At 37.6% G+C, this 15,234-nt stretch overlaps 1 protein-coding gene across 2 annotated transcripts; it reads left to right on the top strand.

The window, feature by feature from the left end:
• Positions 1-299: 299 nt before the first annotated feature.
• Positions 300-15,151, top strand: crtc1b (CREB regulated transcription coactivator 1b). Of its 2 annotated transcripts, XM_056734707.1 has the most exons (12): positions 300-458; positions 1,393-1,509; positions 2,698-2,825; positions 2,901-2,960; positions 3,056-3,159; positions 4,088-4,193; positions 5,627-5,957; positions 6,309-6,521; positions 6,687-6,761; positions 7,134-7,220; positions 8,878-9,052; positions 10,145-15,151. In XM_056734707.1, exons 1-12 carry the CDS (start codon positions 333-335, stop codon positions 10,354-10,356), a joined length of 1,734 nt encoding a protein of 577 aa, XP_056590685.1. In that variant the 5' UTR covers positions 300-332; the 3' UTR covers positions 10,357-15,151. The 2 variants fall into 2 exon arrangements, with proteins under 2 accessions (XP_056590685.1, XP_056590686.1); XM_056734708.1 differs by lacking the exon at positions 1,393-1,509.
• Positions 15,152-15,234: the final 83 nt, after the last annotated feature.

Below are 15,234 nucleotides of genomic sequence, written 5' to 3'. Positions count from 1 at the left end.
ATTAAAACCCTTAAAAGACTAACACAATATTCTAGTTAAATATGCCTACTATAATAACCAATTATTTATGTGTGCGTGGCCTATATTGCGCGTTTTATTTTTAAATATAAAAAAATGTATCTAGCAATCTAATGTATCTTTGTCTTATTTTTATATGAAAAATAAAGAACCTGGATCATCGTGGGGGGTGTGTTTGTTTGTTTTCCAAATGACATGCTTCGCCAGTGGACTGTCACTGGACTCCAATGCCCAGAACTCTGCCCGCGATGACGCGCCGCCGCAGCGCGCAACGCGTCTCACGCATCGCTCAGTGTTTTGGAGAAGAACGGAAGATGGCGACGTCAAACAATCCGCGCAAATTCAGCGAGAAAATCGCCCTGCACAACCAGAAGCAGGCGGAGGAGACCGCGGCGTTTGAGGAGGTCATGAAGGACCTGAGCATCACTCGGGCTGCACGGGTACGTGTGTCACGCCAAACGCGCACTGACCAGCTAAAGCACGGGTGCTGTAGAATACAGCCTGAAATGTGATTGAATCACTTTTGTCGACCGAGAGTCGTGATACAGCGGTAAATGGCGATAATGATGTCCCTGTGGTTAAGCGTAAGGGGACACGGTTGAGATGAATGGGAAGCTGAGGATGCGCTTCTGTAAGGATGCTCGGCCAGTCGCCATACAGATGTCGTGCACATCTGCACAGGGACGGCGAGCCTGTTCTGGCCTATAATAGCATTTCAGTCTTTTATTTCTTGTCTTGTTGATGTGATATAGCCTAAAGCAGAAAGCGTTTTTAATGTCATATAGGAAAGACCGGGGCTAGTTGTCACAATAATGTCCAGTTTCACAAATGCATGTTTCTTCTAGAAGTGCTTTTCAATGTTGATTTCAACCACTTCTTACATTTTTTTAAAATTGTAAATGCAGTGTGATTTCAATCCTCCATACAAAAATTCTGTCCCATCACATTTTTGTTGGCCTAACAACAATTGCACGTTCTGTCCATATTGAACTCCATTGTTTTCAAAAAAATTAACTTTAATTTTTTACCTGAATATTGGAAAATAAGGTATTTTCTTTTGTAGATAAGAATTGGCTTCAAAAATGAACTAAATTTTTCTCCACAAATATTCTGACAACTTGCCCCGGTTTCCCTGTCACCATCCCAGTGGAGAAAATTATCCAGATTGTCACGACGTCTCTTTATATTGAACTCTCAATTATATTAGAAGTGACAGGCTCATAAAATGTTGATGCCCATGCTATTTTTTCTTATCTTTCACCAGTGGCTTCTCTCATAACTCACCCGATGAGGTGTTCAGTGTGTGCTTTAGGTTTCATTCATGGGTTCATTAATTCATTCACTGCTGCTTTTCACACACTGTTATTTGCACAGCTGCAGTTGCAGAAGACGCAGTATTTGCAACTAGGCCAGAATCGAGCTCAATGCTATGGAGGGTCACTGCCCAATGTCAATCAGATTGGAAATAGCAACACTGACCTCCCTTTTCAGGTGAGACCATAGTACTTCATAAATTTGACAATAATCTCTTCTGTCACTTTAGGGATGATTTTCCCTAATCTAATCATTATTCATAAACTCCCAAACTGAAATCGTGTGAAGAATGTGGATGCATAGTTTGTTATTCAGTTACTTTTGAACTCTGTTATTTAGGGCAAAAATTGGGTTATACCAGAATTGCAGAAATAGCCTTGAATCAAGCTGGGGCACTTAAATGTTGGTAAATTAAAATAAGAATTAATTTAAAAATGAGATAATGACAAGGTTACATAGAAAGTTAAATTTAATTTATATATTCTTAACTTTTGTTTTTCAAGGTGGAAAAATGTAGTAGAAAATAACGACTGAACAAACATCAAAAACATTTCTTATTTGAGAAGTTACAAAGATGGCAAGGAGCAAAAACATTCATACGTATGTTCACCTAAATTCTAAAAAATGCTGGGTTGTTTTTAACGCACCGTTTGGTAAAAAAAAGCATTGTTTGCAATTGCAAAGGTTGTTTTAACCCATTGGTGGCTCAAATTGAAATATTTTACAGCAATATTCTGATCCAACTAATAACCAATATGATTTTCATCCTATAGAAATTTAAATCGGTATTCTATGTATTCTTTATATTAAAGATAGGATATCCAACTGGAAATGGTCAATAGTCAGTGTGGGGACAGTGACTTGTCTAATTGGGGACATTTTATATTTTTAAACCACATGTGCAGAAAATGACACTTTGTGTATGTATGATGTGTTTATAGCGTTTCATGATTAAAGATAGAAATCCACATTTTTGAAGTTCACTTTCTGAACTCCTGCCTATTTCCAGACCTGAGGATATGTATAAAAAATGTATTGAATAAGAATGATGAATAGTCAGAATGTAAAACAAAATATTAGCCAAACAAATTCAGATTACTGTTAAACAAAGTGCCCTGTGTCCAGAAGAGTGTTGATCATCAAGTGTTCATTAAAGACAAGTGTCATTTCCTCTGCTATCATTGCTCTTCATTTTATGAGACAGTGACTTGATAAAGTTCGGGGTTGTTTCTCATTGCTTTTCAAAGCGTTCATGCTTCCAGTCCATCTTCTGCGTGAAGCTGTGTTCTGCTTTTATTTGCCCAGCAATACTGCAACAGTTTTGAGAGCTGAGATGTCTCTTAAACAAACCAGAATCTTTTACAGACAACAGTTTTGGACACCAGTCGGACAACACGACATCACGGCCTGGTGGACCGCGTGTATCGCGACAGAAATCGCATCGCTTCTCCGCATCGCAGACCTCTCTCTGTGGACAAGCACGGACGTCAGATATCCTTCACCACAAATTTTACTTTGCAATGTTTTTTTTAACAGTGCATTACTTTTTTCTTAACTCGTAATCACATTGACAGCTGTCCATACAGCTCGGTGTATCTGTCACCACCCCCCGACACAAGCTGGAGGAGGTAAAAAATGTTAAAAAAAATAAACAAAACGTGCTCAAAGGTCATAAATGATTCTCTTTTAAATGTTGGCTTCACTTCTACCGGTTCTGACGCAGGACTAACTCTGACTCAGCTCTACACCAGAGTGCTGTGACTCCATCTCCACAGGACACTTTTGTCTGTGGATCTCAGGAACTGCAGTTAAAAGGAGTTCAAACATGTAAGAATTTTGGAGGTTATTTGCTATTTGTACTGAACTTAGAACATCTATGTACTGCAAATATTTTGTAACATATTACAATAAGGTTGTATTTGTTCAACTTATAAATGCAACAATGAACTAAATGAAACTATATGTACTATATACATACTCTTAAAAACTTAAAAGACCATTCCATATTTTTTTATTTAATCAGCATTTCTAGATGAATTGTGTCTTTTGAATTCCAACAAAATCAAACCTCAGGAGTGCAATGTGCAATGAATTCAACAGCAATGTGAAAGACTGACAGCGAGAAAAGATACATAAAAACTGTTATAAAAAAAGTTTATCACCTAAAAAATGTACGTAAATTTGAACTTTGCTAATACATATAGAAATATTTAAAAGTAAATATGAACTTGTTTTCTTTGCAGCATTTGAGAGCTGAAAAAACACAGAGCAATTATTCTGTTATTTGACCTATTTCTTCTGTTTTCATATTCGTTTACAATGCAAGATTGTAGGTTCGATCCCAGGGGATGGCAAATACCTATGTAAAATGTGTAGGATAAAGCAATGTAAGTCACTTTGGATAAAAGCATCTGCCAAATGTGTAATGTAAAGGAATGTAATATTCTGCAAATAAATGGAAAAAAAATTGGTATTTTAAATTTGGGAGAAATATTGTTAGTAGTTCACAGAATGAAACAAATTGATCATTTTACCTGAACAGATACCTATAAATAGCAAATTCAGAAAAATGAAAGTAATTTTGAAATGGTCTCAAAGTGTGAAGCTTTTATATTGGAATATTGGAACCGAGTAGCTCATTTTTGTTATCCTGCAGGTTCAGATGGGATGAGAGACTTCTTTACTACCATAATATGTATTATTTTTATACTTCCCCCTTAGCATTCATCTCTCTTTTTATATGTTGGTCTTTCAGTACTGTTGCTCACCCCTCCAGACACAGAGGACATAGAAACAGAGATGGAGAAAGATGAACCAAAAGCATCTCTTCACTCAGAGTCACATGATGTGCCAGGAATTAAGTGAGTTTATTATGAAATATCTTATGTTCTTCTGCACCTGTGATTGATAAACATGCAATACTTTAATAACCAATGACAGAAGGTTTGGCAGAACCTTTAGATGCAGGATTAAATTAACACTCGAAAGCACAAAAACCTTGGGTGAAGATGAAGTTACTTGCCAGTTGGCTGGTTTAGTTTTATTAGTATCTGCAGCTTATCAAACGCTGACTGCTGTTCATGAAAACAATAAAAATAAAAAAACAAATAAAAATGGTCCCAAAATGGACACTTTTTATCTACAATATTCTTCTCATGTTTGGGTGACATGTGACCTGGACATGTTTTTGTGAGAATAACTCATTTATTAACATACTCTTCTATAGAAAAGGAATAATTGAACGGACCGGTGTCAATAATTTGGTTTATACCACGGTAACCACAGGACATTGTTCATATGTTCAATTTCTATGTTTGTCATGTTATCGTCTTAAAAGCAGAGGTAACATGCTATTTCATGCATTCTGACTTCTTTACACCGTTAAACTTGCTGGCTTATCAAGCTTAACATGGTCAACTTGTCAAAAACCCAGTTGAACGAATGATGTTTGCACGATTCACTCCGCCAGGGGTTCATACAGGTTTCGGAAAGTTTCTTGAACATGGATTTCCGTTGCGTTACACAGGTTCTTAGTTCCCTATTGGACAATTCTTCCTGAAAAGCACGCCCACGTGTCATTCAGCGAGTGAAAGAGCACGCCCGCTTTTGAGAAAAAAGAGAATGCCCATCAATGCCACTTCACTTGACGGAAGTTTAGCTGTGTTTGTGTGCTCCCTGCATTTCAGTGAAGGATGTTATATAAACAGTAGATATAATGCTGGATTTAGAGATCATGTGAAACTGATAGATGGAGCGGACCAAGTCCCTGTCATGGACCGCACACGTAAAGTCAAAATAAGTAATATGTCTGTGTTTTAGCAGCAATCGGCGTGTGCGAAATGCGATGATTGTGTGCTGTAGTTCCGTCCCCACTGCATGCCTCCAGGCGCTCGTCTTTTTTCTGAAATAATCCTACATCTGTTTCTCTCTTTTATAAATTTGATCAAACTAAATACTCTAAGATACGAAGTATGCAATACTACTCTATAGGAACTCAAGATTAATATGAGATTGGCAGAAACTGCGTGCGTTATCTTAAAATGCTCTTGATGGTAGGACTACTTTCCTGCGCATCTTATTTCAAGCGCCTGTTTGAGAGAACAGACTCGAAGGATTGAGCCACTGCTATGAGGTGTGTGTGTGTGAGTGAGAGAGAGAGCAAGAGACCGAAAGTTAATTCATACCCATAGAACGTTTGTCAATTAAATCGAAGCATTCAAAAGCCCCGTGGTATAAACATGATCCATCTTTTTTCTTTATACGATTTGTCATTTATGTTTCTGTATCTTTCCAGCATATTTCCATCTCCCGATCAAGAAATGAACACCTCTCTGATGCCAGCGGCTAACAGCACGGGCGGCTCTTTACCTGATCTGACAAACATTCAGTTTCCACCTCCTCTTCCCACCCCGCTGGATCCAGATGATCCCATAACCTTCCCCACCTCCAGCCCCAGCAGTACCAGTAACCTGACAACCAACCTAACGCACCTTGGCATCAGTGCTGCCAGTCACATTCCTCCCACCCCTCCTGCCCAACACAGTTGCCCGTTGCCCAATATCAACACGCAGCAAGCCGCCCCCACCATATCACATGTGGTTTCATCTCAGATACCTATCGCACAGGTAACCTGACCTTCATTAATTGTTTAAAAAAACATTAAATTCATGTAAATAAACAATATAAAATATTACATTTTGCTAGATTAAATTGTAAAATTGTAACATTTAAATAATTCTTAAAATGCTTAATATATTTAACATTATTACTAATATTGTTATTATTACTATCAACATTGATTTATTGATTTATTCATTGATTTATTTGTCATAAATATTTTGACAAAATTATTATTTTTAATTATATTTAGACTTTTTAAAACTAATTTCTCAATTGATTTAGCAGTATGTCATTTAATAATTTGAAACAATGGCTTTTTTATTTTTAACATTGGCATCGGTATCTTCTTGTCGTAGCCGATCACGATGGACTGCCTGACGCTGGAGCAGCAGTTATCTCAATACTCACTGCTGAGTTTACTGAATGATCTGCAGAAACAGCCACACACGCTCCCTCAGAACATCCGTCTCATTCGACTCCCGCCTCTCACTGTAAGCTCCACCCCCAACACCGTCCAAACCTCTCTACCCAGCCAATCACAGACGGTCACCAGCGGAACTACCAACTCGGTATGTGGAACCGTTACCAGTATACATGCATAGATTTTCTAACAGAGCCGCGTAGTGTTTGTGGCACAGACATTAATTGTTTAAATGCTGAAATCAGAGACAGTTGTAGACTCACCTTTAATCAGATCTGTCACATAACACTGTTAGTTGTTTTTCTCTCAACAGTACCGCAATTCAGCCAATCAGTCACCAACATCTCCAGTGTCCAATCAGGGCTTCTCACCTGGAAGCTCACCACAAGTAAAACCTCCATTTTTTTTTTTTTTTATATTTGGCGTGGGTTTTTTATCATATTGTTTTTTTGTTAGTGTTTTTATATGTACTCTGGTGTTGTTTTATTCAAAATGAAATATGCTTCAATCAGGTACAAAATTAAGTTATGTTTATTCAATAACATTACTTGTCTGTTACTAATGTTGATTTGGTAACAACAATTATTATAATTAAAAATGACATTAGTATAGTGTGAGATGCAATAAATATCTCTCACTGAGGCTATTCTTCTTTAATAAAAATTATTTACAATTATTATTAAATGCATCAATGTCATGTCACACATTTTGTTTTACAAAATGCATTACATTAATCATCATTGGTCTTGTGTCCTCACAGCACATTCCGGTGGTTGGCAGCATCTTTGGAGACTCGTTCTATGAACAGCATCTTTCATCCGGACAGACAACTGCCCTCTCTAACCAGGTACATGCGTTTCAATAGATTTTCAATAAATAGTTACGGATAAAATGAAGAGATCATTTCAAAATTATTTTCAGTTTTTCTGAATCTACTATTTGTATGTACTGTATGTGTGTAGGTAAATCGATTATTTTTGTTTAATTATGCGAACTACCAACAATATTTCTTCTAAATTTTAAATTATATATATTATATATAGTTTCTAATCGCAATTATTTGCAGAAAATGAAAATTGAAGAAACAGGTCAAAATATGATTCTATTTTGAAAACAGTAAGTCACAAAAAAATGACTTAAAGGGGTCAAATGAAACAGCTAAAACGAATATTATCGTTTGTTTAAGATGTAATGTAATGTGTATACAAGTTTTGACTTAAAACTTTCAAGGTAAAAAAAAACGCTGTATTTTCAACATACCGGGCATGTATGTATCTCCTCTTTGCTCTGGCTCTCTGAAACGTGCTGATTTTTTACAAAGCTCATCGCTCTGGTGTGCTATGATTGGCTAGTTGGTTAAATTCATAGTGATTGGTTGAATACTAGAGAGTTTCACGGAAATGTAACTCCTCTTACCATATTCGCAACATCAGGTTCCAAGCAATTGTACTTACAGGTGATAAAATGTCATCGGCACTTCCTTATATCAATCCGAGCCCGAATCTGACAAGGAAAATGAAGATGATCAAGCCGATAAATCAACTTTGCCAGCATGACTTGAGCAGGATGTAAAGGATCGGTAAGGTTTTATAAAAAAATATTATGTTAAATAGTTAAAAACTATATCTAACTGTTTTAGCTTTCAAAGATAAAGACTGGGGAAAGGGAATGGTAACATAATAAATAACGCAAGTGCGTTGGCCCTTCTTGATCAAGCAGTGTAACGCCACGTCTCGTTGCGACTGAACAAAGACAATAAACCCCATTATAAACACGACATTAAATGCCTCTAGTTAGAACATTTTAACTGATTATTAGGACATATGTTGTCTTTTTTCACGTTGTGCGGATGTCTGCATTTGCAGATCACAAACACACGACAAACTCAACCCATGTTAGTCCGTTACAAAGTCTTTTACAATGACAGGCTGCCAATCTGAAGCCCCTGTCATGTGAAGTTGTAATGGTTGGAATGGCCCCACTTTTTAAGCAAAGCTTTCGTGCATAGCCGGTCTTGATATCTTCCAGGTCAGTGAAGCACTCTTTGGTGAAATGCGCTGCACAAACTTGAACATTCGGATTGTAATTTTCTGGAACAGTGTTGTGCATAAAACTTAACCATTCGTTTTTAGCTGTCTCATCTTTTGGAAGGGCAAACAAAGAGGCTTTCTTGTTGCAACGATACACACAGCCACGACATGGCTGTGGCATCGACGATACAATGAGATTTACAAGTACGCCCACCATTTTGGCGGTCTTTGTCAAGTCATACCACACATGACGTACATTCGTGGGGGTGTGGTTACACGAGGTGTTTCAGGCAGGTCTGGTTGCGCAATCGCTTTTAGATTGAGAAATTCTTTTGTTTCAACTTTTTGTTTCAATTCCAAATTATTGCAATTTTATGTGTCTAATACATACATGGGCAATTATTCGTGCCATATGACCCCTTTAAGCTGGGTTTTCACAGATACATGTTAACATTTGGAATGTTGTTGTTTCAGTTGGAGCAGTTCAATATGAATTTGTTGGAGAATCCGGGCAGCTCCAGCCACTGCTCAACACTGAACTACACGCAGGCAGCCATGATGGGTTTAACTGGGAGCCACAGCAGTCAGCCGGACTCGCAGCAGCTGAGCTACAGTAACCATGGCAACATTCCCAACATCATTCTCACAGGTACTGTGCATTTCTCTTCAACTAGAACTTTTCAAGTGAGGTTGCAGACCTAATTTGAGTGTCTTTATGTCTGATTGGCTGGCTTTATATAACATCATGATACATGATTTTTATATGCAAGCAGAAACAAATCATTAACTAATAAAGGAGTAGTTCACTTCAGTCAAACGTTCATTAAGGTTTTTGATGAAAACATTGCAGGATTGTCCTCACATAGTGGACTTCAATGGACTCCAAACAGTTGAAGGTCAAAATGACAGTTTTAGTGCAGCTTCAAAGGGCTTTGAACGATACCAGACGATGAGTAATGGTTTTATCTAGTGAAACGATTGGTCATTTAAAAAAAAAAAGTATATGGTTTATAAAAACAAATGCTCGCCTTGCTCTGTTCTGCGATTCGCGTTCTTGACTTCACGTAATTACGTTGAAAACTTGCATGTATAACTTGTAAACACTGACTTGGTACTACTGCCTATGTCAAGTGTGACCTTTTCAATGTACTTACGTGTTACATGAAGTCATGAACACGCATCGTAGAACAGAGCAAGGCGAGCATTAATGTTTATAATAATAATAATATCAGTGTCATATGACCCCTTTAACGAGCGACCAAACCTTGCATTAAAGTTTACTTTTTTCAAAAACAATCGTGGTCCTAGACAGTGAGTGACACAACAAATCCGTTTTTTTTCTAGAAATTGCCAGAAAGCAAGCAAGCAAACAAAACGTGAGACAAAACTAATGGGTCAGGGGATCATTCTGCACAATATTATTATTTCAGATTATGCAAAATCTCAGTTTCTAAAAATGTAACCATGTCCAGGGTCACATTTTATATTTTGCTTAAATGTATACATGTGAATGTGTTTATGAATACAAAATAAATATGCACAGTACACAGACATATATTATGTAAACACAAACTTTTATTCTGGATGCGATTAATTGCAATTCATCTTATGACAGCCCTTCTTTTAACCATTAACTGTTAAATTCTCGGTTTCACTTACAGTTTCTCACGGGAGGCTCATCCAGTGTCTTTGCTCATTGCTGTATTTACTAACTTGCCTAACTCGATTTGTTTGACATTAGTGACGGGAGAATCTCCGCCAAGTCTCTCCAAGGACCTCACCTGCACATTGGCCAGCGTTGGTGATGTCAGTTTTGATGCAGACTCTCAGTTTCCACTGGACGAGTTGAAGATCGACCCCCTGACGCTGGACGGACTTCATATGCTCAACGACCCAGACATGGTTCTCGCCGACCCAGCCACCGAGGATACGTTCCGCATGGATCGACTGTGAATCTGTGAATGCAATTTTTAGCGAGACGTTCAGTTGCATGGCCTCTCTGTTCACCATCTGGTCAGTGGCCGTCCCCCCAACCACCCACGTAACAGCATGCTGCCGAAACGCTTGTGACCGGAGGCTTGTGATGGGGGTTCGGGGGGGTGAGTGGAGGTGGAATTGCTGTATCCACACTGGATAGTTTCCAATGCGCAATACTGTCCACCATCCACTCTCGTGTTTTGATTTTGTTGTCGCCAACCTGTCGTTTTTTGATTGTTTGTTGTTTTTCTGGTTTACTGTTCATTATTGTCTTGATCCTGGAAGCACGTCTACCGTTGTTTTGTTTACTATAACAATTTCCATTTTCGTAAAATTTTTACGTGAATTGCCAAATTTAGTTTTACCGGATACCTGTTCTTTTAACGTTTACATTACTCTGTTCTTTAATAACTGTGTATGTATTTGTGTTAATTTATTACACATTTATTTACGATCTGTATTTATTATAATTATTTTCATCACATGCATTATTTATTCATGTTTATCTTACGTTAAGGAGCACTACTCCCCCTGTGGTTTAAGGATTTAAGGGAGGTTGCTCAATATAAAGTGGAAGGCAAAACATCTGCTTGAACAAAATGGCTTCCATAAAGCTTCATTTTTGCTAGCATTTTATAACCTCCAAACATCTCAAGATGTGACGATTTGTGTTTTGATATCGTTCGTGTTCTTCTTTCTTTCGATATTCGCCAGTGATCCGTGACGTTTCCTTACAGAAGGACGGCAAGTTTTGCGGACACTTGGAGATCCTGTTTGCATACGTTACTGAAGATTCGTTCGCTGTTTCCGCTGTATCGTTCGCTTCACAGGTGGTCAGTAAATGTGACTCAAGAGCTGCTGCAGTAACCTGCTAAACACTTCACTGTGAGAGGACCTGATTTTGCCTTATATAAACAAAATGCTGTTTTTAACAGTCAGTGTGTTTTTCTAACCGTCTCGGAAACATTTTATCTCTCGTGTCTGGTTCTAGTTCGGTTGCGGTAAACTTGTTTTGACTATGCTGTTCAGTATTAAATCCTGTATGGTTTGTATATGTACTGCCAAACAAGTCGAGGTTCTGTCGTGAAGATGTCAATCTTTTGGCTTGGGGAGAGTAATGCTCCTTATTCTCTGTGCTGTTTATGGGAGTTTGTTTTTGTCATTTTCAAGTGTACATTCGAGCCCTGTTGCACGTTGATCAAGTGATGTTGTTTATCCGAAAGGTGTTAAGGAATCACTCAAAGATGTAGTTATGATCTCTATGTACAGTCCGGTGCAAACGTCTGAGACCACGTAAAAAAATGAATGACATGATAACTCTTTTGTGCAAAAGGTCAGATTTCCTTGCTTCCATTGAAGCACACGAGATGCTCTTTGGAACGGTCTTAAGTCATGCTGGGATAACATGAATCATCAGGTATGGCACTAACTTATGGAGTGCTATTATTAAAGCTAAAGCGGGACATACCAAATGTCCATTTTTTAAAACCTGTCATTCAAATTTGTATAATGATATCAATTTTAATGGAAAAAAGTATTGAAATAGAAATGAATGTGAAGTGGTCATGGATTTTGGACTCGCCTTTAAAAAAAAAAAGATATATATACATATATATTGAAAATGTATGCCATTCGAGGGGTAATTTAGCCCTTTCTGCACTGAATCATGATGTTTGTTGATCAAATATGAGTCATTTTAATAAGGTTGTAGTTGGATAGGGTTGGGAAAGTTAATCTAGATTGTTGAGCAGAATATCTCAAAAAATATGTAACAATAGTTACTTGCAAACCTGCAAATCCAATATGTGATTCCTGCAAACTAAAGGCATCAATTAAACAACAATCTGAGAGATTTCTAGTTGAATACGATTCATGAACACTCTTAAAAAAAAAGGTGCTGGAAAGGTTCTTCGCAGCGATCCCATAGAAGAACCATTTCTGGTTCCACAAAGAACCATTCAGTCAAAGGTTCTTTAAAGAACCATCTCTTTCTTACTTTTTTATAATCTGAAGACAGGAAGGTTCTTCAGATGTTAAAGGTTCTTTTTGAAACCAAAAGGCTCTTCTATGGCATCAGAGACGCTTTTGAATCACCTCTTTTTAAGAGTGTACTTGGGGCCAAGACATAGCAAAGATTTTTAAAATGTTGAATAAATGTCAAAATTGGTTATTTTTTTCATCGATTCAACATTAAATCAAGTATTTTTCACAGATTGTGGATTCACTGTAGTTAGACGTAACAAAACAAACTGCAATACTCACTTTAGTCCTAATACTTCACAGCGTTTTTTCAGTTGTTTCACGTTTACTATCAACGTGTTTCTCAAACATACATCCTGAATATAGTGTACATAAAGCTTATCACAGGAATATGACGACTGCATGTCAAAATAAGAAAAAACCTTTGGAACAAGCTTTTTGGTATGAGGTCTTCATTAGCTCGGCTGATTCCAGTAAAGATTCACTGCACATAAAACAATATAGACCCTCCCAAGACATGTTTAGAAACAGAATGTATCCATGGGGCTCCGTGTTATGATGAATGCATTACACCAAATGACCTGCTTGCTTGACCAAAGCACAACTGTTTTATTTCTCTGATCTGATTCGTTGCAGTTTTCTGGTCACGGTAGCATTTTTTTCCTGTTTTTCACGATTGTAGCATGTTTGATATCTTCAGTTGGTTCATTTCCCCTGCCTCTTGCATCTTGAGTTTCCGTTTGAAATCCTGTCACAAATCTCTGAGATATGGCAGCTTTCATACTGACGTATGTGCATTTCGAAAGCGTTCAGGCCGCTGCTCCTCGCTCATGAAACTCGGGACTGTTTTATCTTCTGAGAATGCCGACTGTTCAATGCCATACATGCATTTCCCCCATTGTATCGTGAAGGTCTCCTTTGTGAACTGTTCTCTGCATTGCACTGAAAATCCGGAGGGAAAACTTATTTGGAAGTGTGTTCGTGACTTCCCATTGCAAACTGAAAAAAGGGCTCCGTCCGTTTGTTGCTTTAACACGTTCAAAACATTGGGAGATGTGGACAAACCGCATGTGTTTATTGGTTGAATCTGTTATCGATGCTTAGCATCTTGCTAACACATGCAGCATGCAGCCAAACTGTTTTACTGGACCGAATTTAGCTAACAGTACAGCACTTACATGTATGTTGGAATTGTTCATTAATGTCCTGAATTTTTATGTGAAAGCAAACCCCTTTAGCGTAACTTTCCCTTTAAGCCTTAGAACTGCTGAGCAGTTAGTTACCATGGTTACCATGTTCTCATCCCGTCACCATTAATACTAATAAGGACGTAGTTGTCTAAATGGGATGTATTTCTAATGATAGTGACCCATAGGGCGTAGCTGATAAATATATCAACCCTTCCCCGTAAGTAACGTATAGTGTAAGCATAAACCAAGTGCCATCGACATAGAATACAAATGTTTTTATTTTGTCGACCGCCATTTCACTTAACGCAGGTTAAATAAGATGATGTAAAAATGAACAGCTCATAGATGACAGAATGTGCATAAAGTCTTTGTGAACTTTACGTTGCGAGCGCACACTTGCTCTGTATTGGAAATAATGGTATATTAGGACATATCATTTGTGGTTTTCTAGAGCTTTCATTGGGTTGGTTCTATAAAGATGCCCCGTTTTGTAGTCGCTGTGCTGGTGTACTCATCTCTTTCTGTGTCTCCTATGTGTGGTACCGTATTGTAGAAGGAGCTGATTTCGTCCTTGTCGTTTTGCTGGTCCTTTTCCCTTCTCAGAAAAATATTCTAATATGGATGTGCATGATGTCTCAGCTGCATTTATCAGAGCATTCTTGTTATATCATTTATATTTTGTAACCTGTATTTCTGTACGTGTTTTTAAAATACATATATATATTTAATAACGGTGTTTGTGACTTCAATTTTGATTCAATGTTTCTTTCGGGTAACAGGTAACAACACTTCTTTAAACCAGAAGTTGATCAATTAACTTGTATGAATGGCCCAGTGTGTGATTTTTTGAGAATCTATTGCCAGAAATGCAATATAATATGCATGCTCAGTTCAGCAGTGTATTACGACATCACATAATGAAGTGTAACGTTTTTATGACCTTAGAATGACCTATTTCAATTTACATACACCGAGGGTCCCTTTACGTGGACTACGCGATGTTGTTTCTACTGTAGCCCTAAACAGACATAATGCTCTACAGAACGCGTTTCGCAAACACATTATTTTCTTCGGTAAGGAAGTGAAAATGTGACGACATCTTAGTTCCGTGTCAGCCACCGTAGTGTTGCAGAATGGAAGGCCGAGTGTTGGATTGAGCCGTTGGTTGCAATTTGTAACCTCATTGCTAGATGCCGCTAAATTTCATACACTGGATCTTTAATACTATATTTTGCTGGTTAGTTCTGATATGATCATTTAAATTTGATCAGAGAAGGTCTGGTCCAATGATCATTTAGAAAATGAAAATACGGCAAACAGTACATTACAGAAAAGACACGAATTTCACATGTTTTTCACATGTGTGCAACATGTGTTTTACATGCACAAAAACACACTTGAAATGTGTATTTTTGGAACAATTTTGTGTGAATACCATGTAAATTCTCATGTGAAACCCATGTGTGTCTTTTCTGTGAGGGGTGAAATGTTTCAATGCTGTTATATTAAAGACTGTATCAACCTTCTTGGCATGATGCTTTGGTCAGATTACTGGACTGGATCTGCTTTAAAAATATATATTAAGTAGTGTAATGACACACAGGACAAATAGTTACACACAACTTAAAACACATTTTTGTTACTCTAGAAAAAAAAGTATTTATTTTGCGTTTTGTCACTAAAT

This window comes from Triplophysa dalaica, chromosome 21 (genome assembly GCF_015846415.1).
Source record: "Triplophysa dalaica isolate WHDGS20190420 chromosome 21, ASM1584641v1, whole genome shotgun sequence".
Classification (NCBI taxonomy): domain Eukaryota; kingdom Metazoa; phylum Chordata; class Actinopteri; order Cypriniformes; family Nemacheilidae; genus Triplophysa; species Triplophysa dalaica.
Note: the sequence above shows the minus strand (reverse complement) of the source record. Positions and strands in the feature narration are given on the sequence as shown.